This window comes from Dermacentor variabilis, chromosome 6, assembly GCF_050947875.1.
Source record: "Dermacentor variabilis isolate Ectoservices chromosome 6, ASM5094787v1, whole genome shotgun sequence".
NCBI lineage: Eukaryota > Metazoa > Arthropoda > Arachnida > Ixodida > Ixodidae > Dermacentor > Dermacentor variabilis.
The window spans coordinates 187,712,193-187,736,228 of NC_134573.1; the positions used below are offsets into that span (position 1 = coordinate 187,712,193).

The window sequence follows — 24,036 nt, forward strand, 5'->3', positions numbered from 1 at the left end:
GCGACATTGGGGAGCGTGCCAGCAGGATCCACTGAAGGGGTAATGGAAAAGCCATAATTCTTGCGACGCGCGCCTCTCTCGCGGATGCGCTCGAGCGCCGTCCAAAGGTCAGATTAAGCCGCTGCAGTAATCCAACCTCAAGCCATCCGGAACGAAGCCACGCAATGCTGTGAGAGCGCTACCGGAAGAGCACTTTCCGTGCGTCTCCCCTCGTGCAGCACGATTTCAATCTGGGCATACTTTCAGTTCAAGGAGGACTCTTGTCGGACCGTACCTGTCAGATACTGGGTCTCTTTCTTTTTTCCTGCTTACCTCCTGTCAACTCGTTGCGTGAGGGTCACTTTCTCGGCCTCTTGGAACGTGACACGAAAGTTTCCCACGTTGCGCCTGCTCATCGACATCGCGCCGGTTGTGCGTGCTTGCAAGCTTGCTAGGCGTCAGTAACGTTCGAAGGAAGGCTATAGCATCGGTGTGCATAGGAAGGCGCTGCGCCTCGCACGAGCAGCGTCCACTAGGCGAACGTCTCTAGCACGTTTCAGAGGTGCGCGTAGAAACACTGAGACAGAGGAATAGACTTTCGCGCACTGAAACTTTCTAGCGGCCATCTTCCTTGCGATAATTCTTTAATTCCAACAAACGTCAGGTTCCCAAGCACAGAACACAGGAAATAAGTGATGAAGGGGCAGCTGCATCGGCAGAGTGCAAGGGAACAAATATAAGCCAAGTTCTGTGTGCCTTATTCGCGGTTCTGTTAATATTCAGGCGCCATAAAAGATGGTCCACGAAATGTGCGCCGAGTATTTTCCCATGCTGTAAAATTACATAGTTTATCAGCTAGAAACTGGCTGAGTGTAATATTTTTGGGGAAATTCTTGGTGTATCATTAATGAAGATTAGAAGCACCGGGGTCCTAACACATCGTTATGTTGACTAATATCTTCAACCATTGGCTGTGGTATGTTGTCCGTGACGGGTAAGACAGTTCTCCAACCATCTGCGTACTTTCACAGGGAGATGAAAGTTCCATATTACATACGTTAAACAAAAGTGACCGACCTCATCGAATTCTTTTCGAAACTTTAGCACACAGTCGGTCTCTATGCCGTTGTCGACAGTGTTAGCAATGCCAAAGAGGAGTTTGAGCAGTTTTGTGTCAAAGGGGATACTTGGGGCTTGTTTATGAAACCAAGAAATATTGTTCTCGATACAATGCTTTGCAATATAACTACAAAAATTTGTTCTGATAGTTAGGATGCTCCACGCAAAATAGAATTTATTCGTAAATGTTCTACTTTGTTTTCACATGTTTACGGACTGGTACTACATAGGCAACTTTGCCATTCCATCGTAATTACTTTTATTTCTTATGAACGTGTGAAAAATCGACAGGAAGAGTGACTCATTCAACGTGTGTATTCTTCTAGAACACGTATCGTATCAGGACTTTTTGCTCTGCTGGGATTTAGCTCCCTCAATTCTAATAGCTGGAAGATGTCCTTTCCTTTATGGTCAAATAGCTTCCGAAGGCTTCGTTGTCTGCTGGCAGTCGGAAAACGCCGCAGCACTACTGCTGAGTGAATATTCTAAAAACATTGATTTGAAATATTCATTTAACACGACAGATATATGCGCATCTTCTGAAAAGGTCCAGTCTTTCGTCTTGTGAAGTTTGCCTAAAGTTTGTTTTAAATCTTGTTTACGATTACTCTGAATTTACAAATTGTAGTGCTATCATTTCTAACTTACTATGCCTTATTACCCACCCTTTAAGAAGAAATAATGAAAAAAAGAAGAGTTCGTTTTGTTTTTGTATGAAGACTCAAGGACGGACATTTAATCTATGATTGCTGCACATTTACTGGAAGCAAGAAAATAAGCGCCGTCAGTTCTTAATTATTCCACAAATGTTACACGTAACTCATGGCTCATTTCTTCGGCACTTTGAACCAAACATTGTTTTATAATATAAACTAACAGGCTACGAGCGCATTCCAGTTCAAATGCGGGGCAGAAAAGCACAAATTACGTTGTAACTACGCTGATTATGTACCTATACTTTCCTTCGAAACAGACAAAGACGATTCAGTGGTCAGTAATACCAGGTACACTTACTCCTCAGCCTGTAGTCCCAGCATATATCGAGAAAGCTGGATTTTTCGGAGTCTACCCTTGTCGACTGTAACAAACACTGTGCTAGGTTTAGGACACTAACGGAGCTCAATAAAGTGCTGTGTAATGATGATCGTGTGGAAAACGTGGGCTCCCCACAAATCCATGCCACATCTGAAGGGTTAAAGTCCCCTCATAGCAATGCATTTTCATTTAGTTACACGCACACGTGTTCTCGATTTCAGCATCTATCTGTTTATGCACCTATCTAATTTTGAAGATCTACCGGCGCTGCCCACTGAGCGTCGATGGACGTGCGTATTGTCATGATCGGCGCGCCAGTCGAGTCCGGAGCGTAGCGTGTTCTCTCCGTCCGTGCACTTGGTCGCACGCAATGCCGGGCACCGTGGTGCTCAGCTTGGATGAAAAGCGGCAATGTTGCTGCAAATGCGGCCCTGGCTGCAATGTTAAGAAAAACGAAGCGGAAGTGCATGTTGTTCCTGTACGCACCGAATTCCCAAGGGTAACCAGGGACTGGGTAATACGACAGAGTAATCGTAGCGGGCATCGAGTGGAGGGATTTAGTTGGTCCATCAGTGCACCTTTAGGTTTATTCATACGAGATGCTGGTAGCAGACTTAATAGAGCTGTTTACCGCAGTAAGAGCGCTGTGAAAGCGACTCGGGCCGCAGTCGTTTCCGACGCAGCTACATCGAATGCACGAGCGTCTTTGTTCTGGGCTCCGCACGCAGACTTGTACCACATATATTTGTCCCTGATATCTCACACGCAACAAGAGGGACTATTTATGCAAAAATAACAAATTATGAAAAAACGAATTCCAGTCAAAGTTTGGTCTTCATTTTCTCCAATTAAGATAAATATTTTTCCACCAAATTACAGGAAACAAAGTTTTTGGCAGAACACTTTACCCGTGTAAAGCGACCTCGCGCTGCTCTTTAGTGACTCATTCAATTGTTCGAAAAGTTTTTGGCACAGCCGTATAGATCGATGGATATAAAAGGGAAAAAGGAATTTATTTATTTATTTATTTATTTATTAACTTACTTATTTATTCAGTTTTTGTTTGTTTGTTTGTTTGTTTGTTTGTTTGTTTGTTTGTTTGTTTGTTTGTTTGTTTGTTTATAGATACGGGCGCATCTAAATTCAGCGGCTCCCATGGCTACACCAAAAAATAGCTATAGGGAAGCGCTGATAGGCGTTAGCGTAACCGACCTCGGTTGTCAGGGGACCTGGGAGCTTGAGAGTGGCGAGGGACAGTTGTACGTTTACCCACCAGGTATCTTCAGCAAACGATGCGCTATCGTAGCGTTTGTGGTCGAACTTCTTCTGTCCTGCAGTGTTTCTCCACCTAAACTTCCCTTGCCTTTCCTTGGTCAAGAATTAATGACATTACATGTTTGAGAGCAGCGACAATGTTCTTTGCGTGGATGCTAAAAGCTAAACAAATCTTACCAACGCCCCTTTCTTGCTATGCAGAGCAAGCTGGCGATGCCCTGGTCCGCGAGACCCGAGCTGCAGGCCCATTCCGCGGACTGTACGAGTTCCTTCAGCAACGCGACTCCACCGTCTTCTGCAAGTACCTGCGCAGAGCACAAGTCGAGGATGTCCTCGCGTCGTTACGTGAGTATCGAACTACGCCATCATTATAGATTTCATTGTCATAAATATCAATAATGAAGATAGTTGTTGACGCTCTTCTTGCTGATATCTTGTGAAGGAAACACTGCGAAGAGTTGAAGTTGAAGTTGAAATCGTAGTTGAAATTTATTTGCATCATCACAATGCGGGAATGCTCGAGCAAAAAGTGAAAATCAATTCACTTGAGAAGTGCCCGAGCCCCCAATATACAAGGCATACAAAAAAGGCCGACAATATACATTAACAAGGCATTTTAACTGTTTACCATTGCAGGTCAACCTCTAATGTTATACAATGTAATATAATACGAACAGCTTGACAGTAATTACAAATAAATAAAAATACTAACAGCAGTGGAAAAAAAGTAATGACATCATGGAATGAAGAACCCTCGTATGTTACGTATGCTGCACACCTCCACATGAATGTCCTGGAAAATTAGTCTGTTCAACAGAACTTCAAGTGCATGACGTAACATTGGCCACCCATGCTCAGTACGACAAAATGGCACGTGCCAATATTCTTTACTGCGGAATGGATATACAATGGTTATATATACAATACAATACAATGCAATACAGTACATTATATATATATATATATATATATATATATATATATATATATATATATATATATATATATATATATATATATATATATAATGGTTATATACAAAACAATGGAGTTAGCACGTACGAGCTTGAACGCTTAATAAGCCTGCTTGAATGCCCTGGCATGCAGATCAGGAAATCACTCAGAAAGTAGAGATATTAATAGCGAGAAGTGACGTCAGGCGCACGTTTACTAAACTATGATATGCATAGGCACAGACAGCCATGTTGAAATTCATAATATGCTCATGCAGCGTCGCTCACCATCATTGCACCCAATGACCTGGCGTTCGCTGCGCTGCCACCCAGCGTCATCAAGATGCTGGAGACGGACAGCCGATTCCTTAGGAAGTTCGTGCTTCATCACATAGTGGGCGACTCGGTCCCGAGCCGCAGTCTACGCGGCGACCTCGAGATCACCACTGCGGGCGGCGACAACATCCTCGTGAAGGTCTACGACAATGGAAGGGTTAGTTGAAACGTGAGGGCCAACACTGGCATTCTAATGACGGCAAGAGCCTCGCCAATTCCCAGCCCACAGGTCGCCCCGGCAGCCTGGCTTGTCTAACGACAGAAACGTATTTCCGCCTAATTGATCACTTATGGCATCACACCGGCGCATCTACTTCGCTCGGTGCTCGACGGCTGAAAACCACTACCCGGAAAGTATTTACAACGTACTTTAGGTGTCATGGCCATTTCACGTTGTGGAATAACCAGGATGTTATAATGGCCGATGTCTCTACAGAAGGGGTACTCACTTTAATTAGTTATCAGTGCGGATGCCGTGTGTCGAAAATACAGCGCAATCATAGCGTAGTGAAGGCGCCAACGCAGGACCCCACCACGATGAACATGCTTTAAAAGCGGGTTTAGTAGTTTCCGCTTAAGCGAGAACCACATGGGATCAATAGTGGTCGGGAAGGAATGTCTCAGACTGCAACCAACGTCAGAACTTGCCTTTGTAATTTTTGTAAAGGCGATGAAAAATTGCCCCCTTGTAGGGGAACGTTTGCTCCACCGACATACCTTGGTCAACTACTGTTGATCACATCTAGTATAGTAGTAGTTCATTTAGTATCAGCGAGAAATTTGTTACCTTTGTAGATTTTTTTTCATATGCTGATCACTCATAAGGGATGTAGATACCAGCCCTGCCGCACCATGCAAAGTACCAATCGATGAGAATAAAGCTAATTTTTTTTCGGTTCAAGATGGCAGTAACTGTGCAGAGAAATAAGGTAGCCGGCTTGAATAACGGCTACTTCGCTGTTGCCGCAGACGATTTCCATTGGAGGCGCCAACATCCTGGTGGGCGACGCCTCGTACGAGAACGTCATTGTCCACATCGTGGACCGCGTGCTGTATCCCATTGCCGAGAGCATGCTCGCGCAGACCATTCAGGCTAAGTTTGGATACTTCTACCGCCTGCTCCAGAACAGCGGCTTCACCAGCGTCTTGAACAGTGAGTCCTCATTGCTCAAAACTTTTGATAGGTAGGTTCATGGATTTGGATAGAAATGGAAATGAAAATAAAGGGCTTGCTGCAGGTGCGCACTTGGTACTGCCACGACTGATGGAGATGTTAGCCGTGAACATTCCAGCCACGAACTGAAGCGTCGTGGTTGAGTGTGCGCCTTGGCTTCTAGCCTGCGGTTGCTTTCCAATTTCCTTTATTTTATTCCTCAATATCTCCTATGAAATAACACGCCAATATGACTTCTTGGGCACTTTGTGTTTACATGAAAACATTATCTTTGTAGCGCAAAATTTCCGAAAAGGAGAAACCAGTAAAATGGAAAGACAGACAGAAATACAAGCATCTGTCTCTCTTTCTGTTCTTTCCTTCCACTGATGTTTTCTTTTCAGAATATTTGTGCTATAAAAAAATGGTGCCTTATAGCACACGTTTTTCGCAGGGTTCACCTCACCAAACAGAACTGAACTTTCTCTCTCCCTCCTCCGTTAGCTGGAATGCAGGTAAAGCCGGTTAGTTAATTTCCTTTCCCTTTGTCCTCTTGTAGCTTCAACGCTAGTCAAGGAGGGAAGGTGTTGAAGGTAATGAGAGCAGCATTCCGGGCAAGTTGGTAATCCATTGCTTAAATGATATTGCGCGACATAAAAACGACACGGACGTGAAAGAAGACGACACACCAAGCGCAAACTTTCAACTAAGTTTATTGTGCCACTGCGTCATTTTATACATGGCAGGCAACGTAGATCGCGCATGCGCTGACAAGGAAATGAAGTGCGAAGTCATGTAACATGGTTACGTGTCATGTGACGCCGCGTCCAAGTAACGTAATTCTTTTTCTGTGAGAGCCAGAGACGGGAAGCTTCTCAAAGGATTTCTCAAAGACACGTGCCACCTCCCTCTCCCCTACGTTGGGCGGCGAGTATCGGCCCCTGATGTCTTCCCTCTTTTCACCTGCAAACGGCCGCCATGCAAGCTGCCGAGAATGTTCCGTGAAATCGCGGATTATTGACTGCATATCCGCCGGACAGCGGGCTATATACCCTGCCAGTACTGAGAAATTTGTCTCCCGTGCAGCTGTGTGCCGGTTCGCTTGAAATACAAACACCATAGTGGGACCCGATGGCAATCGCACACAAAAGCATTTCTCGGCCATAGCCGGCTAAGTGGTTTAAAGCTACCGCCATCCTCACGGGCATTCTTAGCAGGCGCACGCGGATGCCAAACATCAAACCGGCTGGGCAGCGTCGCGTCGCCCAATTTCCGTGACCGAGACCGTCGACGGGACATTTTGGAAGTGCATGGGCATTAGAGGTGGCGTTGACCTCAAGCACCCCCCAACTTTCATCTTCCCGCTCGAGTGTTGCCCGCGTCCCCTCTTCGCGGAACCCACATGCGTGCCTCATTTCCGGTTATTGGCCGATACAGCAGGTGTGAGCTCGCCCTGCGCTTTGCTGTAGTCGCCTAAACTGGGCCACAAAATAACAGCAAGGTCAAGTCCCTAATCTCAAACTGACTCAGTTGCTGGACAGCACAAATAAAACTAAAAACGCGATCAGCCTCGGCACTTGGCTATGTCGCAGCTACACGTCTTGAGAGAAATATGCACCTTCAAACTCTCGTCGAACGCCGCGAGCACGCACAGCCTCGAATGCATTACACAAATCGGCTTTTCTACAACGCTGCAGCGCTACAGATGGACATGAGGTGAAGCGAGTCCAACATAATGCGAGTGCAGTGACCCGGCCATACGTGATGGAACGCCCTGATTAAAACAAGAAAATTTAGCATGAGATGCAAAATATCTGATAGAAATACTGCGAAGCTCAATGAAGACGTCAACGGGTGAAGTGTTATACCAAATGCCAGGATCATGGAAACCTCTGCGCGCAAAGGCAAATAACAGAGAAAGCGCAAAAGAAATTCAAGTGCGGAAAAACATCAGTATAAAAATGAAAGCTAACGTGAAAACTCATCTACACCTCGACTCCAAACATAGTATCGCTGCCTTTCACGACCAATATTCACGATGTCATGATAGGTTCTAGTGCTAGTGTCCAGTTACGTAACCCATAATTGTAGCCACAGGCTGTCATTACTCGCAGAGAAGATGCATCGTCGCTCTAGGGCCATGTAGCAACAATATGAACTAGGCTCATGAAAATTTTTATTTTCCTGGTGCATTGAACTGCTAGAAAGTTATACATTTATATATAGCGAAGGGTCATCAGAATGGTACAAGCGCAAATTATCACCTGCTTTCAGAGTTTTGTTAAGGCTGGAACGCTAACCTTGGTGACCTTTTGCATTAGGTTTGGTCAACAAACGGACTTTCAAAACATTAAACTGAGCCGTTTGCTGTTTGCATACGAGTGCCAGCAGCGGAGGAGTGCTATGGATGGCACAGTAGGTACGACATTAATGCTGACCATCAACCGCAAGTTTGGTTGACTGAGATTCGTTTGATAGGTTTTTCTTGAGTAAAAATTTCTGTGAACTGCCCGCACTCGTGCCTTTGTTTTCGGGTTGTCTTTTAGCCTTCATTTGTGACTCTCCAGCGGTTGCTGTGGAACAATTACTTTAACAGAATTCACTGTCCTGGACTCCCATATAACTGTAACTGTAGAAGCATCCAATATCTGCTGATGCTTATGGTGTCAGGACACTTAAAATTGCAAATAAATCACGTCCATGTTCGCGAATGTCAGTGCCGATTCACAGGCCCACTTCTCTTGACTTACAGCATCTACCGGCTAGTCAATACCCAGTACGACAACGGTACCTTTCCAGCTCATACAACTAATTTGTACAATAAAGCTCCCAGTTTTCGATAAAAGCTACACCATAGTGTAAAAAATGTATTCAAATTCCCCGCATTGTCCGAATCGGTGTACGCGAAGCATTGATGCGCCAATACGGCAAAATGGCGCATTGCGACTGCACACGCTGCAGGTTTCAGTGACGCATGCGTATCTTATCCACCCTGGTGGACCTTGCAGAGAAAGCGGAGCATTTGTTCAGCATTGACACCTGTTGAACCACAAGTCACGATGGGCTTGACCTTGTAAAACACGACACCAAACCACAGTACGATGCCAAACGCGCAGCGAATTTCGTAGAAGAACGCGTCCCGCATTTCTATCTTGATTGTCAGCTAAACAAGCGCACGCTCATATTTCATAAGTTGTTGCTATGCGACGCACCTAATGAGCAAAGTGTATCAAAGCACTGCCTTTAACGAGAGAAAACTGTAAAGGTGTTTTCATCATCATTATCACCAGCCTATGTTTATGTCTACTGCAGGACGAAGGCCTCTCCCAGCGATATCCAATTACCCATGGCTGGCGCGAGCTGATCCCAGTTTGCGCCTTCGAATTTCCTAATTTCATCACTCCACGTAATTTTCTACCATTCTCGATTTTGCTCCCCTTCCCTTCGCACCCATTCTGTAACTGTAATGGTCCGCTGGTTATCTGCCCTACGCATTACGTGGCCTTCCCAGCTCCATTTTTACTGCGAAAGCCTCAGGTGGCTCATACTCTCGATGACCTTGAAAAAAACCAGTCCAATTATACAAATCTTTCATCATCGGAAATTGTTCATAACCCTCTAAGCAGGCAAAAAATATAGTGGCTCATACTTCTCGCAATGTAGAGGCTACAAGAACTTATCAAAGTAAAGCGCACGGTGCATATATTTATTGTAATCACGCATACAGTGTACAGAACCGCGGCGTCTAGTCGAGTTTTACAAAAAAAAAACACGTGAGATTCTCAATTGCTCGTACCACCTAAGCAACGCCTCGTACACCCGTAAGCAAACAATAAATGCAATAGCTCATACCCCCGTAAAGCTGAGGCTACAAACGCTCAGCAAAGTGAAGCGAACGGTGCATACATCCATTGTGAACGGTACAGCGGCCCGCGGCCTCCTAGAGCACATTAACGAAGCCTGGGAGAGCTCGCAGTTGCCGAAGGAATGGAAGGACGCCCAGGTCCGCTTGATTCCAAAGCCCGGCAAGGCCCTCACGATAGACAACCATGCGGTCCATCTCCCTCACATCCTGCGTGGGGAAGGTGATGGAGCGCATGGTCCTTCGACGGCTGCAGAAGCACCTTGAAGAAACGGATCAGATGCCAGAGACGATGTACAGCTTCAGACATCTCAGCACCCAAGACGTGATGATCCTACTCCCCGAACTGGTCGTCAAGCCGGCAACGAGGCACGCGCCGCGTGTGATACTCGCCTTCGACCTGAAGGGAGCGTTTGACAACGTGTCCCACGCGAGCGTGTTGCAGAATCTAAACAAAACCCGGTTTGGCCGAAAGACATTCGGCTACATAAAACATTTTCTGTCAAACTGAATGGCGACCATCAGGATAGGGGAGGAGAAGTCGGACCCTGTCGAGCTCGGCGATAGGGGCACCCCTCAGGGATCGGTCTTGTCGCCCCTGCTCTTCAATCTGGCCCTGCTGCCCCTGCCCGATCTACTCAAGCAAACCGAAGGCGTGGACCACGCGTTCTACGCCGACGATATTACGGTGTGGACGGCCCGAGCCAGATCCGGTGCCTGGATAGAGGAAGTCTTGCAGCGGGCGGCAACGACCGTGCACGAGTACGCAAAGTCGTGTGGACTGAGCTGCGCTCCCCAGAAATCAGAGCTGCTCATGATCCAACCGGGAAAATCCAAGAAGGAGCTGCCGCCGAACGTGGTTATCACGATCGCCGGAACGACCATCAAGCCAACACAGCAGATTAGAATTTTCGGCATACTACTTCAGAGCGACGGAAAGGCACAGGCCGCCATCACAAAGATCAAGACTACAACCGAGCAGATACTTGGTATGATTCGGAGGGTATCCAACAGAAACCGAGGCCTTAAAGAAGACGGTGCCATGCGCCTGGTACCCGCGTTCGTCGTGTCGCGGGTTACCTACTCCGCCCCGTATCTCCAGCTGACGAAGGCGAATAGGGACACCCTAAACACGATGCTTCGTAAGGCAACGAAACAAGCACTGGACATGCCCATATACTCGTCCACGCAAAAACTGCTAGACATGGGCGCCCACAACACGGTGGAGGAGCTCATCGAAGCCCACCTGTCTAATCAGAGAATCCGGCTCAGTCACACGGAACATGGACGAGCCGTCCTACGCAAGATAGGATGGCAGATCGAGCCAGTACCCATCAAGACGGCCCTTCCGGAAGACTGGAAAACGATCATTCAGACAAAACCCCTTCCCCGGAACATAACGCCGGGCAAGGACGACGAGAGGCGCACCGCGTGAGCCGAAGCCCTAGCCCGGAAGCTGGAAGAGAACCCCAGGGTCCTCTACACGGACGCCTCGCTCCGAAAACACACTCACTGTGCAGCGGCCGTGGCCCTCGCACTCGCACAGCCGAGCGTGGACACCGCAGTCACCGACTCAAAGACAGCCTACAGAGGCTTCCGCAGGGGGGTAATCTCCTCCGCGACCCGAGCCATTCTAGCCAAGCGCAAGCCTCCGGGAAGAGCCATAGAGCTCGTGTGGGTCCCGGCTCACTCGCAGGTAGCAGGCAACACCATCGCCGACTACCATGCCCGAGAAATGTCAATCCGGGCCGAGCACGAGCCGGAAGAGCTACCGCACCCGGTTACCAGCTTTCGGAACATTACCCGGATGTACCGAGAGGAAAGGTACAGACTTCCAGAACCGCACCCCAAACTCACCCGGCAACAACAGACGATCCTGCGTTGAGCGCAGGCGGGATCGCTTGCGCGTCCCGTACAGATGAACCGCATGTACCCTGCGGAATACGATATGCTCTGTCCTTTTTGCAGGAGAGAAAAGGGCACCCTGCCGCACGTCTTGGCAGAGTCCACAGAACTCAAGACCCCCCTCCTCCCCTTCCCACCAACACCCCCAATCCCCAACCCCTTGAGCGATGGGAGACCTTGTTATCCAGCCCCGCCCTACCGATCCAGCTCGCACTGACAGACAGGGGCCAGGAGGTGCTGGAAACATATGGGTCCCTTAACTAGGGAACCACCCCATCTGGTGCCTGCGTGCACCACGGATTTATTTCGGGCCCAGTAAATGTTGCTTCATCATCATCATCCATTGAAATCCCCCATACAGCACACAGAACAGCATACGTTTCAATCCCCTGTTGAGAGGATGCAACGTAAAGTCGAAGGGAAACGGCTTTGGCGCGAGTCTGACAACGCTATACGAGCCAAAGAAGCTGCACTGCGAAAGCAGCAACGCGACAATGCGAGATGGCTCATTATCAAGTCGGTGCAGCAGTCTACCGCCTTCAGGTGTTACAGGAGTGTAACATGCTGCCGAACTTCCCTTAATGTCAACTAAAATATCGGCTCTCCCCGTTTGCTCTCTGATCCACCACCTCTCTTCCTTTCTCTTAACGTTACGCGTAACATTTTTCATTCCATCGCTCCTTGCGCAGTCCTTGTTCTCGAACTTTGTTAACCTCCCTGTATCTACGCATATGTTAGCACCGGTAGAATGCAATGGTTTGTACCCTTTTCTGTTCAACCACAGTGGTGAGCTCCCTGTCAGGATTCCGTAATCTCTGCGGTATGCGCTACACTCCATTTTTATTGCGATAGTAATTACATGGACACTTCAAGCGCATTTCTGCCGTCGGCGCCGGCGTCACCGTGTGGTTCCATATAAAGTCCACGGGCGACAATACCGTTGCCGGGCGCTACGCTGTGTGGGCAAGTGAAAGCGTGCGAGGGGATCCGACGATCGTAAAGCCCCTTAAACTTCGTAAACTACTGCCACGCTTTAAAGAATGCCGCCTCCTCCTCGCGCGCTCTGGCCGAGGCCGACGCCGCGTCGCTATTGGCCTAATAGCATCACGTGGGCCCTCGCGCCGTGCATCAGCGCCATTTTTGCTCGAGAAGCGTCTACGGAATGGCGAGAAGCGCATGTTGGCGCCGTTGCTATGCTCGAGCAGCGTAGGCGGCGCCACGGTCGAGGAAGGAGCGTGAAAGAGAGAAGAAACGAGGAGTAGTGAAAGCGGAGGAGGAGAGTGTCGTTACTTTACGAACGATCGCGGTTCAATCTCTCCCGAACGAAAGGGACGAATGCGAAGAGGAAGCGCGCTGTGTTGCGCGCGAGGCCGGTGGGAGGGGAGGGAGGGGGGCGGAGTTGTCTCCGGCTGCGCGTCCTTATCTTCAGAGCGATCTGCGTTGCGGGCAGAGTCTAGGTACATCGCCGGCTCGCAGCTTCGTGCGTGCTGTGTGTCGTCGGCGCTTGCTTTGCGTCGAATCGATAGACAGCACGAATGTCACTTCGCTGGCTGTAGATGCCGCGTTTCCTCACGCCAGCGTTTTGACAGCGAGTGTCTGCAGTCATCGAGTGTCATGTGTTCATGTTTGCTGTGCGCGCTGACACCATGCACCATGCTTATTAATTTAGTTAGCAAGCGAATGTTTTAACTTGATACGGCCGATAAAAGTGCTATTCTTGCTTCTGTATTGCTGTCGGCTAATTTTCTATCGCAATCAATGCTTCACCTATCGGGCGAAACTGCGTCTTTTTATTCTTCTGCAAAGTTTTCTGGTCATGATCAGGGTCCTCTTCGACTAATTGGCGTAGATAAACGTACTATGCACACTTTATAGGCTGATTGTCGATCAAAAAATTCTTGCTCCCTTGACGGGCTATTCAACATAACCCTAGTTTTATGCATTTTAATCTCCAACCCTACTATTGCACTTTCTCCGTTAAGAGCCTTAATTATTTGTTGCAATACATCCCCAGTGAAGCTAAACAGGACAATGTCATCTGCAAACCGAAGGTTGTTGAAATATGCACCGTTAATCCTCACGCCTAAGACTTCCCAGTTTAATAGCTTGAAGACTTATAAGCATGCAGTGAATATCATTGGAGAGATTGTGTCTCCTTGCTGGATGCCTTTCTTGATAAGCAATTTTCTACTTTTCTTGTGTAGCAGCAGTATAACTCTGGAAATGGTGTTTTATTCTGCCCTGTTAGGCATGCGTCACACAATCAGGTTCCTCTTGACAGTGTATATGTGCCACTGTAATTGTTGCTACCGTGTCGTGATTACAAGCTTGATTTAATTTAGGGAATAACGTTATAACCTGGTGGTGACATTTAGGGGTTTCATGTGTTTAACATACATTTCTATAGTGCCATCATCATCACTGTATCGTTCAATCTCAGTTTAACATAAAACAATAAATAACATTCGTTAGCCCATCGGATTCTGTACTGGAGCAACCGTGTTTGTTCGAAAGCAACCTTCGGAAATGTCATTTATACATAATCCGGAGTCGGGCCTTCATCAAGAGTAACCGTTGATCACGCTTGATGCAGGCCGGACCTCGGCCGAAACGTCAGTAAAGTCGTCTTATTTTTCTTACGTGCTTCTATTTTTTGAACCATTTCTATGCCGGATTCTGTGAGTGTATGTATCACTGATATATATATATATATATATATATATATATATATATATATATATATATATATATATATATATATATATATATATATATATGCGCTGGCAGTCTCCCCACAGTCGCCGCCTGGGTCCTAAAAAGGGAAAGTGGCACCCCCTGTTCGTCTGCTACGTGTCTGGCGCGGAAGCCACGGCCTTCAGCCCAATATACGGGGTGGCCATTTTACGGCATTTTTCCATATCGCCTATACCATGTGGCATAATTCTTGTCTTTGAGCTGTATTATTCAAAGAGGTGGCCATTGCTAGCAGAATAAGTTGAAACACGTATTTAAATGATTAACGAACGTTCAGTAATTAAAATTATTAATTATTCACTTTACGGCACATATTGTAATTTACAAATGGTAGCTGGTGAGATTGCAAGACGAATCCACTTGAATTGAATTTCCAGGATGACGCCAGTTTTGATATATTATTTCTCGTATATATTGTGGGACAAAATACATGGGCGTTCTAGTTACTCTTATGCTTCAATACATAAAAGAACATTTTGTTAAATAATCAAGTGGAACAACAGTGCATTTTTACTGCGAGTTTGATGGCGCTGGTCTCCAAAATGGTGTCATTCTGGAAATTCATTCCAAGCGAATACGCCTTGCAAGCTTCGAGGATTTATCGATTCAGCGAGGCGCGTCTTGCTCTGACCTATAATTTTGTAACATTTGTTAGGCAATCAGAAAACTTTCGCCGGAAAAGGATAAATAAGTGCGCGTGCCAATATACCCTTCGTGGAAAGCGTGCTATATTGATACATGAAGAGCATATGCTAAACTCTGTGGCTCATTTTTTTTTCTTTTTTTAGGTGACCTGTACACTGTCTTCATTCCAACTCAAGACGCTATCAACAACCTACCAGCGGAAACTTCACAGAAGATCCTATCAAACAATGAGCTTCTGAAGCGTACGTAACAATTTGTGCCAAAAGGCCAACGAGCACTGCCACAGTAGCATCTTTCGCCTTCTTTCATTGATCTTTTGCGATCGCACCGCTAATCTAGAAGTGTTTCTCTTATATTGAGAGGTGCTTAAGTATTCTGTTGTAGCTCACGTTTAATTTATGATGCCCGTGACATGTACGTGACCTGCAATTTCAATATTTGCTTTTGCAGGCGTTCTTTCCCATCATATCGTTCCCGGCCTTCAGTTCAGCGCTGTTCTTAAGGACGGCGCTACACTCACACCACTTGACGGCGAAGTTCTCCGTGTCACTACTCAAGCTGGTGAGACAGTGTCGCTATCGAACTACTGTATACAACGTAAATTGTCACTTTACTATTGTAAAGCGAATGCGCACCGTGAAAGTAAAGCGTTCAACTTTATCAGGATGACCTGAAATAATCCACGAAGAATTTGCTTTTTCAAGTGCTTACGACATTTTGCAATGACCTGCGAACTGTCACGCGCCGAAACAGGTTACTGCTCTGAAACTTCTCGATGTCGCTATTTATCTAATGATAACAGATAAATACAAATGCTACATACACGTGGCCTCCTTCCTCCAAACATAAACGTTGCGTGCTGCAGACTCCTGGAAACCTAGTTATCAGAAGAGGGGTGCAAATTAACAAATACACAGAGCGATGACGCATACTCACGAGGCGCTCATCTTCTTTATAATTCATCTGCGTATGCGTGTCAATTCGCCCCACTCTTCCAACAGTTATATTGCGCCAATTAGCCCAAAAGAAGTACTCCTACAAGCAATGAATCTTGCATATGCTAACTTATCTAATGGCCAATACATATCGTTATTGAGGTAAGAACGTTAACGAGCGTATTATTCTTTCATTCCTACTGAAAAATATGCAAGTGCGTAGAAAGTGCATCTCCATCCAACCCATTTTTTATAGTGTTACTGAAAATTCTGATTGTAAAAATAATGTCGCTGCTTCTCCTTTGAATCTGAATAGCTGACACTTATTCCAGAGAGAACTAGAAACATTGGAATTGTCCTGCGCAAATCCAGGATGAGGGGAGTGAGAAGGGATAAGGGAAAGACAGGGAGACTAACCAGGTTGAGCCCTGTTGAATAATTTGGCAGTACTAAAGGGACCGCAGTGCTAACTACAGAATGTGCTCTGACAAGCACCTTCGCAGCAGTACTTTATTTGAACACGCATATTAGTGTTAGGCGCATACATATATTTTTCTCTTCGCGCAGGACAACTGTTCATCGACGGCGTTCCGTTTGTCAGCAAGGATGACGGTGCCACCAATGGTGTCATTCACATTGTTAACCGGCTGCTGGTGCCACAGAGCGTAATCGAGGACTGTGGTTGCATCGCATCGCATGGCGGAGGAGATGCCCTTTTCACTGGCGGAAAGATCGGCTTCCAGGGACCTACCATCGTCGGCCAGCAGCTTCCGGGTCTCGTCCAGCACGTCGTGGTACCCGGCACAGTGACGCAGACTACGCACATCGTGTCCCCACCCAAGACGGTTGTCCTAGGTCAGCAGCAGCTAGGTGTCTTGGTTAGGCCAGTAACACCCGCGGTACTCTCCCCAAAAGTGCCGCCCTTCGCGTCCGCAGGATTTCATGGGATGCTCTTTCTGCCCAAATTGGGCATTGGCCAGCCCACTAGATCCGGCGCTGAGAAGTTTCCCAGTATTCCGCAGGTATCGTCGCGTTTTTCTCCACCTGCACAGCCACTTAGCCCAGTGCTTCCCCCGGCTGTGCCGTCGCTTACCTTCAATGTAGGCACCGTGCAACCAGGCAAACCCGCTCATTCATTAACTACATCAGGCATCGCTAAACTACCTATTTCGTCGGCTGTATCAAAACTATCGCTTAGTCCGCCGATAGCCGATCGTACTGGTCCTAACGTGCCCAAAGTCGTGCCCGACATTGCTAACGCGCAGCTATCTCAGTCGCGCTCAAGAAATGACGCTGAAGCACCTCGCTTTACATATCAGCCAGGAAAAAAGGTTATCCATGGTGAGAGCATAGGAGAGCCCCTGTTGCACGGAACGACGCTGCCGGTTGCTGCTCCTCCACTCGGAGTCATTCACAGGGTGCCTCCTACACTTCATATCCTTAACCTTCCACCACTCAGACATGCACCACCGATGTTACCAAAGGAGGGCACAGCACTTTTCACAACATCTTTCCAACGCATTAAACCCCTGAGGCACAAGACATCACAGAAAAAAGACGAAATGCCCGGTTCCGTACAAAAGTCTCTAGCCGGAGTTTCAAGAACCAGGGAGTTCCCTGAACACCTCTTAAAGTTGAAGACACCGTTACAAGACCCCCGTGAGGCCCCACCGCTTTCGCCTATATTTAAGACATTCCCACCTTGTGATGACAACTCTTTTTACGACCTCATTCGCCAAGCGCTTCCTCCTACGCATCCCCTGAGAAAACAGGATGTTCCTGAAAGCGTGAATATAGGTCGCGAAAGAGCAAAAGTGCTTTCTATACCACTCGGCATGCCAGAATTCCAAGGAAGTACGCTTTTGGGTGGACCAACCTCAGACATTTCACGATCCAAACAGCCACCACTTGCACCAAGTGCTCAGTACCCATCACCAAGGACACCAGCCCGAACGCCGTACACCCGCGCAGATGATACACAGAGGCCACCAGACACTTTCTCACCAAAGGCACCAGTACTGGAACCTTTTGGAACAAGAAAGACATCCAGCGAAGACTCTAAAGTGTCATCAAGCGCCTCACCTAGCACTGGTGGGTTCACATCAGGCGAAGCTTAAAAACCTCGCTATCTGCAATTCAGCACATAGTATATTACAACCACACTACCATGATATGAAATTTTCGTAACATTATCAAATGCAAAGATGTCATTGCTAGTCAAATTAGGACTGTCATGTCTTCTTGACTACTATAATATAAATATGAATGAAGTAGCTTATTTCCTACCATTATATATTCGACAGCAATCGAATTAACACATAACAGTATCCCTGTCTTTGAAGTAAACAAACAACACTTATTTGGAAATTGCAGTAGTTTGAGAACGTACTGGTTTAGCAAAAAGTATAAATAAGGCACTCACCATACGAGGTGGTACAGACTCTAGCTCAATGCGTGTGCTAGTAACTAAAGATTTGGGCGCTATACAGCGATAGGAAATGGCACATAGAAGAGCATAGAATGGCACTTCACATAGCGCGTGAAGAATCTGCTTTTGGTACTGCAGAGCATTTGTGTCTAAGCTCAGCAGTTTGAAGACATGCACTGATTGCGATAAAAGATTACAAGAGTATCTGATTTTATCTAATTTTGTTGACAATAAGATACACAGGAAATTCCTGCCCGCACATTCCTTTTGGTTTGTTACATGGCTTGGCAGTCATAGAAGTTTCAAACATATAAGTTTTTAGACAAAGACCTAAAATTCACTATATGCAGAAAACACAAGCGAGTTGGTGAAAAAGATCTTCAGAAGATTATTTTGCATATAGCTGGTGCAATCAATAAAACTACACATTAAAACTGTTAATATACAAGGGAAATAATGTAATGCAATAATACAAATTAGGCGATTAATAACAAAATTGCTAACAAATACAAGCATGAACAATATAGTTCTTAGCTTACTTGAATGTCCAACAAAATATTTCGTAATGTGTATCAAACATAATGTGTATCATTTCAGGACCTGGGACTCTTCAAGCACTCCTGCCTGGTCAAGCACCACAGATATCATTCCAAGTTGGAATCCCAGGAGCTCCAAAACAGCCTGGTGTTCCATCATTGCAAGCTGGCCCAAAAGGACCTGGTGGACCTTCTGGCCCCAGTGGGCCGTCTGGACCTTATCGTCCCAGTGGGCCGACTAGGCTAGGAGGACCTAGTGGAGCAACAGGAACAAGTGGTCCATTTGGTCCTAGTGGACCAAGTGGACCTGGAGGACCTAGTGGACCATTAGGCCCAAGTACCCCAGGAGGACCTAAAGGACCAAGTGCACCATTTAGACCTAGTGGATTTGGTGGGCCAAAAACACCAAGTGGGCCATTCGGGCCTAGTGGACCATCCGGCCCAGGAGGACCTAAAGGACCAAGTGGACCATTCGAACCCAGTGGACCTAGAGGCCCGAGTGGACCATATGGGCCTAGTGGACCTAGGGGACCATTGGGCCCAAGTGGCCCAGGGGGACCTAAAGGACCAAGTGCACCATTTGGACCCAGCGGACCAAGTGCATCTGGTAGTCCATTCGGGCCAAGTATTCCTGGTGGGCCAAGTCGGCCAGTTGGACCTACTGGACCAAGTAGACCTGGTGGACCTAATGCACAATTGGGCTTAAGTGGACCAGGAACACCTAAACAACCAAGTGGGCCATTCGGACCCAGTGGACCAGGAGGACCTAAAGGACCTGGTGGACCTAGTGGACCATTCGGACCAAGTGGGCCTAGAGGACCAAGTGGGCCATTCGGACCCAGTGGTCCAGGAGGACCTAAAGGACCTGGTGGGCCTAGTGGACCATACGGACCAAGTGGGCCTAGGGGACCAAGTGTGCCATTCGGACCCAGTGGCTCAAGAGGACCTAAAGGACCTGGTGGACCTAGTGGATCATTCGGACCAAGTGGGCCTAGGGGACCAAGTGGGCCATTCGGACCCAGTGGACCAGGAGGACCTAAAGTACCTGGTGGACCTAGTGGACCTTCCGGACCAAGTGGGCCAGGGGGACCTAGGGGACCAAGTGGGCCATTCGGACCCAGTAGCCCCGGAGGATCTAAAGGACCTGGTGGACCATTCGGACCAAGTGGGCCTAGGGGACCAAGTGGGCCATTCGGACCCAGTGGACCAGGAGGACCTAAAGGACCTGGTGGACCTAGTGGACCATTCGGACCAAGTGGGCCATTCGGACCCAGTGGCCCAGGAGGACCTAAAGGACCTGGTGGGCCTAGTGGACCATTCGGACCAAGTGGGCCTAGGGGACCAAGTGCGCCATTCGGACCCAGTGGCCCAGGTGGACCTAAAGGACCTGGTGGACCTAGTGGATCATTCGGACCAAGTGGGCCAAGGGGCCCAAGTGAGCCATTCGGACCCAGTGGACCAGGAGGACCTAAAGGACCTGGTGGACCTAGTGGACCTTCCGGACCAAGTGGACCAGGGGGACCTAGGGGACCAAGTGGGCCATTCGGACCCAGTAGCCCCGGAGGATCTAAAGGACCTGGTGGACCATTCGGACCAAGTGGGCCAGGGGGACCTAGCGGACCAAGAGGACCAAGTGGGCCATTCGGACCGAGTGGCCTAGGAGGACTTAAAGGACCTGGTGCACCTATTGCACCATTCAAACCAAGCAGCCCAGGGGGTCCTAGCAGACCAAGTGGATCATATGGACCAGGGGGACCTAGTGGACCAAGCGGACCATTTGGACCTAGTGGACCAAGGGGACCAAGTGGGCCATCTGGACCCAGTGTCCCAGGAGGACCTAAAGGACCTGGTGCTCCTAGTGGACCATTCGGACCAATTGGCCCAGGGGGACCTAGTGGACCAAGGGGACCAAGTGGGCCATTCGGACCCAGTGGCCCAGGAGGACCTAAAGGACCTGGTGGTCCTAGTGGACCATTCGGACCAAGTGGCCCAGGGGGACCTAGTGGACCAAGCGGACCTAGTGGACCAAGGGGACCAAGTGGGCCATTCGGACCCAGTGGCCCAGGAGGACCTAAAGGACCTGGTGGTCCTAGTGGACCATTCGGACCAAGTGGCCCAGGGGGACCTAGTGGACCAAGCGGACCTAGTGGACCAAGGGGACCAAGTGGGCCATTCGGACCCAGTGCCCCAGGAGGACCTAAAGGACCTGGTGGTCCTAGTGGACCATTCGGAGCAAGTGGCCCAGGGGGACCTAGTGGACCAAGCGGACCATTTGGACCTAGTGGACCAAGGGGACCAAGTGGGCCTTTCGGACCCAGTGGCCCAGGAGGACCTAAAGGACCTGGTGCTCCTAGTGGACCATTCGGACCCAGTGGCCCAGGAGGACCTAGAGGACCTGGTGGTCCTAGTGGACCAAGCGGACCATTTGGACCAAGGGGACCAACTGGGCCATTCGGACCCAGCGCCCCAGGAGGACCTAAAGGACCTGGTGGTCCTAGTGGACCATTCGGAGTAAGTGGCCCAGGGGGACCTAGTGGACCAAGCGGACCATTTGGACCTAGTGGACCAAGGGGACCAAGTGGGCCTTTCGGGGCCAGTGGCCCAGGAGGACCTAAAGGACCTGGTGGTCCTAGTGGACCATTCGGACCAAGTGGCCCAGGAGGCCCTAGAGGACCAAGTGGACCATTTGGGCCCAGCGGACCAAGTGGGCCATTCGGACCCAGTGGCCCAGGAGGACCTAAAGGACCCGGTGGACCCGTTGGACCAAGTGGGCCAGGGGGACCTAGTGGTCCAGGAGGACCTAGAGGACCTGGTGGGCCTAGTGGACCGGTGGGACCAAGTGCGCCAGGGGGACCTAGTGGACCAAGTGGGCCTAGTGGACCAAGGGGTCCAAGTGGGCCATTCAGACCTAGTGGCCCAGGAGGAGCTAGAGGACCTGGTGAACCTAGAGGACCAAGCCGGCCAGGGGGACCTAGCGGACCATCTAGGCCATTAGGACCTAGTGGACCAAGTGGGCCCTTCCCGAGCGGTCCATCAGGACCCAGAGGCCCAGGTGGACCTAAAGGACCCGGTGGACCCTTTGGACCCAGCGGGCCAGGGGGACCTAGCGGACCAAGTGGGCCCTTCGGACCCAGTAGTCCAGGAGGACCTAAAGGACCTGGTGGACCATTCGGACCAAGTGGGCCAGGGGGACCTACTGGACCAAGAGGACCAAGTGAACCATTTGGGCCTAGTGGCCCTGCAGGACCTAAAGGACCAAGTGGACCATCCGGGCCTGGTGGACCGAAAGGCCCTACAGCTACATTCACCTTTGGATCCAGATTACCTACAGGACCAGCTGGACCTAGCAAACCAAGTTCACCAGGAGGTCTTGGTGGACCAAGTGGGCCATCTGGCTTTGATGGTCCAAAAGGGCCAAGTAAATTAGGGGGACCAGCTATACCAAATGATTTTCTTTTTGGTGGTCCAACTATACCAGGCCTTCCCAAGGTACCGGGCCTCCCGTTACCAAGTGGGCCAAAGGGGCCCTCTGGCCTATCAGGGTCAACAGGTCCTAGTGGGCCAAAGGCTCCAAGTGGATCTAGACCCTCCACAAGGAGACCACCCAGCTATCTGCCACCTCCAGGGGCTGTCCCAGCTGCACCTAGCATTCTGAACGTGCCTCGAGGTCCAACACTTCCTGGTACTACAGGTGTTACCGGTGCACCAAGGTTGCCTTTTGGGACAGGTGCTCCCAGTACTCCACCTCTTCCAGGTGCATCTAAGGGTCCGACATTTGGCTTCTCACGTGGCCCCGCTGGTGTTGGAAAGCTGACTGTTATAAGTGGACTACCTCTTCCAAAGTCACCAGGTGAGTATACGCATAACACTTATAAGTTCATGCGTCCACTCAAGCCTTACACACGTTATAAAATCGTGATTTAAAGGACCTGATGCTTTAGTTAAAGTTAGCACAGCTGCAAAATGATGAACCATAAAACAAATTACAGGGAAGATGTGACAATGAAATATGCGATATTTTTCAGGACAGACCTGGCTTCCTACCGAACATTACAATATTTCGAACTCCAATTACAGTTGTTCAATATTTCAAAAGCTGCTATAATTTCCAAACTTACATAGTGTGTTTCAAATTTTCTTTTAAAAGAAACATCCAAGATTTTTTTTGATGATGTACTTTCTCGAGCACAAAATGCGTTGACTGTGTGACTATTTCGAAACCCCACAACTTCAGTAACACTTTGATTTCCTTAAAGTTGCCCTGGGAAACTTATTTATCAACATCGAGAAATGCATATGACATTAAAGTAAACTTGTTCAGAAATTCTTTGAATCAGAAACTACTTCAGTGCATTGTTATTTGCAATCAAAGGTTGCTTTTGATCCCCTTCACGGTACTCGATCCTCTCAGATATATTCTGGGGTCTACTTGCCAAAACTTCCATCTGATTGTGAGGCACGCCGTAGTAGGGGACTTCCGCTCATTCTTCAATGTCTGGCACTGCGAAGGCAGGTGAAGACTACGGTCGTAGAGTGGTGGCCACAACACTCATCCTATGGAACGTTACTGCGGCGCGCAGTTCCGATTTAATTTTGGATGTTCACGTACATGCTGCTTCCGATTTAGCGCCTACGATGTGCCAAAGTCGGAGGCTATCCTTCAACTTTGGGATAAGTTCACGGTCTCTCATCCGTTGGCTGTGCTACAGTGTGCTAGACAGCTACGCACGGCTGTGTCGCTGCTTCTCTTCTTTTTTGCACCGAGTGACATAACTAGCACATTCGCTTTTGCATTTTTTGTACGACAATCACACAATTTCTGAGGTTCGAACGAAGCGTCGTCATTGTGATCGCTTTTGCGAGTACTTATGCAGTGTGCACATCGGTTAAGCGATGGATGCCGCTCTCCAGACTCGAGTAGAAAATGTTCATAATGTAACGAGCTTCGACCATGATGGCGACACACCTTGAAAGTGTGCAGCTCGGCACCCGGACATTCCAGTCAGATGTTGGCGTTCGGGCCGGCTCGCCATGTACCCAGAGCCACGTCAGCCAAAAACCAATCAAAGCACGTGGTTGTCCTCAGCCAGCTGCAGCAAGCTCAGCTAGCGGGATCGTCCC

The 24,036-nt window shown here is 48.5% G+C and overlaps 1 protein-coding gene across 4 annotated transcripts in view; it reads left to right on the forward strand.

Annotated features, from left to right (window-relative positions):
- Nucleotides 1–24,036, forward strand: part of LOC142585965 (uncharacterized) — a 67,183-nt gene that overhangs the window by 9,311 nt on the left and 33,836 nt on the right. Inside the window, exons 2-8 of one of the 4 annotated variants that reach the window (XM_075697103.1) lie at nt 3,610–3,753; nt 4,640–4,854; nt 5,667–5,850; nt 15,160–15,258; nt 15,467–15,577; nt 16,519–16,806; nt 18,977–22,765. In XM_075697103.1, the coding sequence (XP_075553218.1) occupies nt 3,610–3,753; nt 4,640–4,854; nt 5,667–5,850; nt 15,160–15,258; nt 15,467–15,577; nt 16,519–16,806; nt 18,977–22,765 (4,830 nt within the window). Of the gene's footprint in view, nt 1–3,609; nt 3,754–4,639; nt 4,855–5,666; nt 5,851–15,159; nt 15,259–15,466; nt 15,578–16,518; nt 16,807–16,837; nt 18,043–18,976; nt 22,766–24,036 lie in introns of those variants that run through there. The other 3 variants (XM_075697104.1, XM_075697105.1, XM_075697102.1) reach the window with 3 other exon arrangements.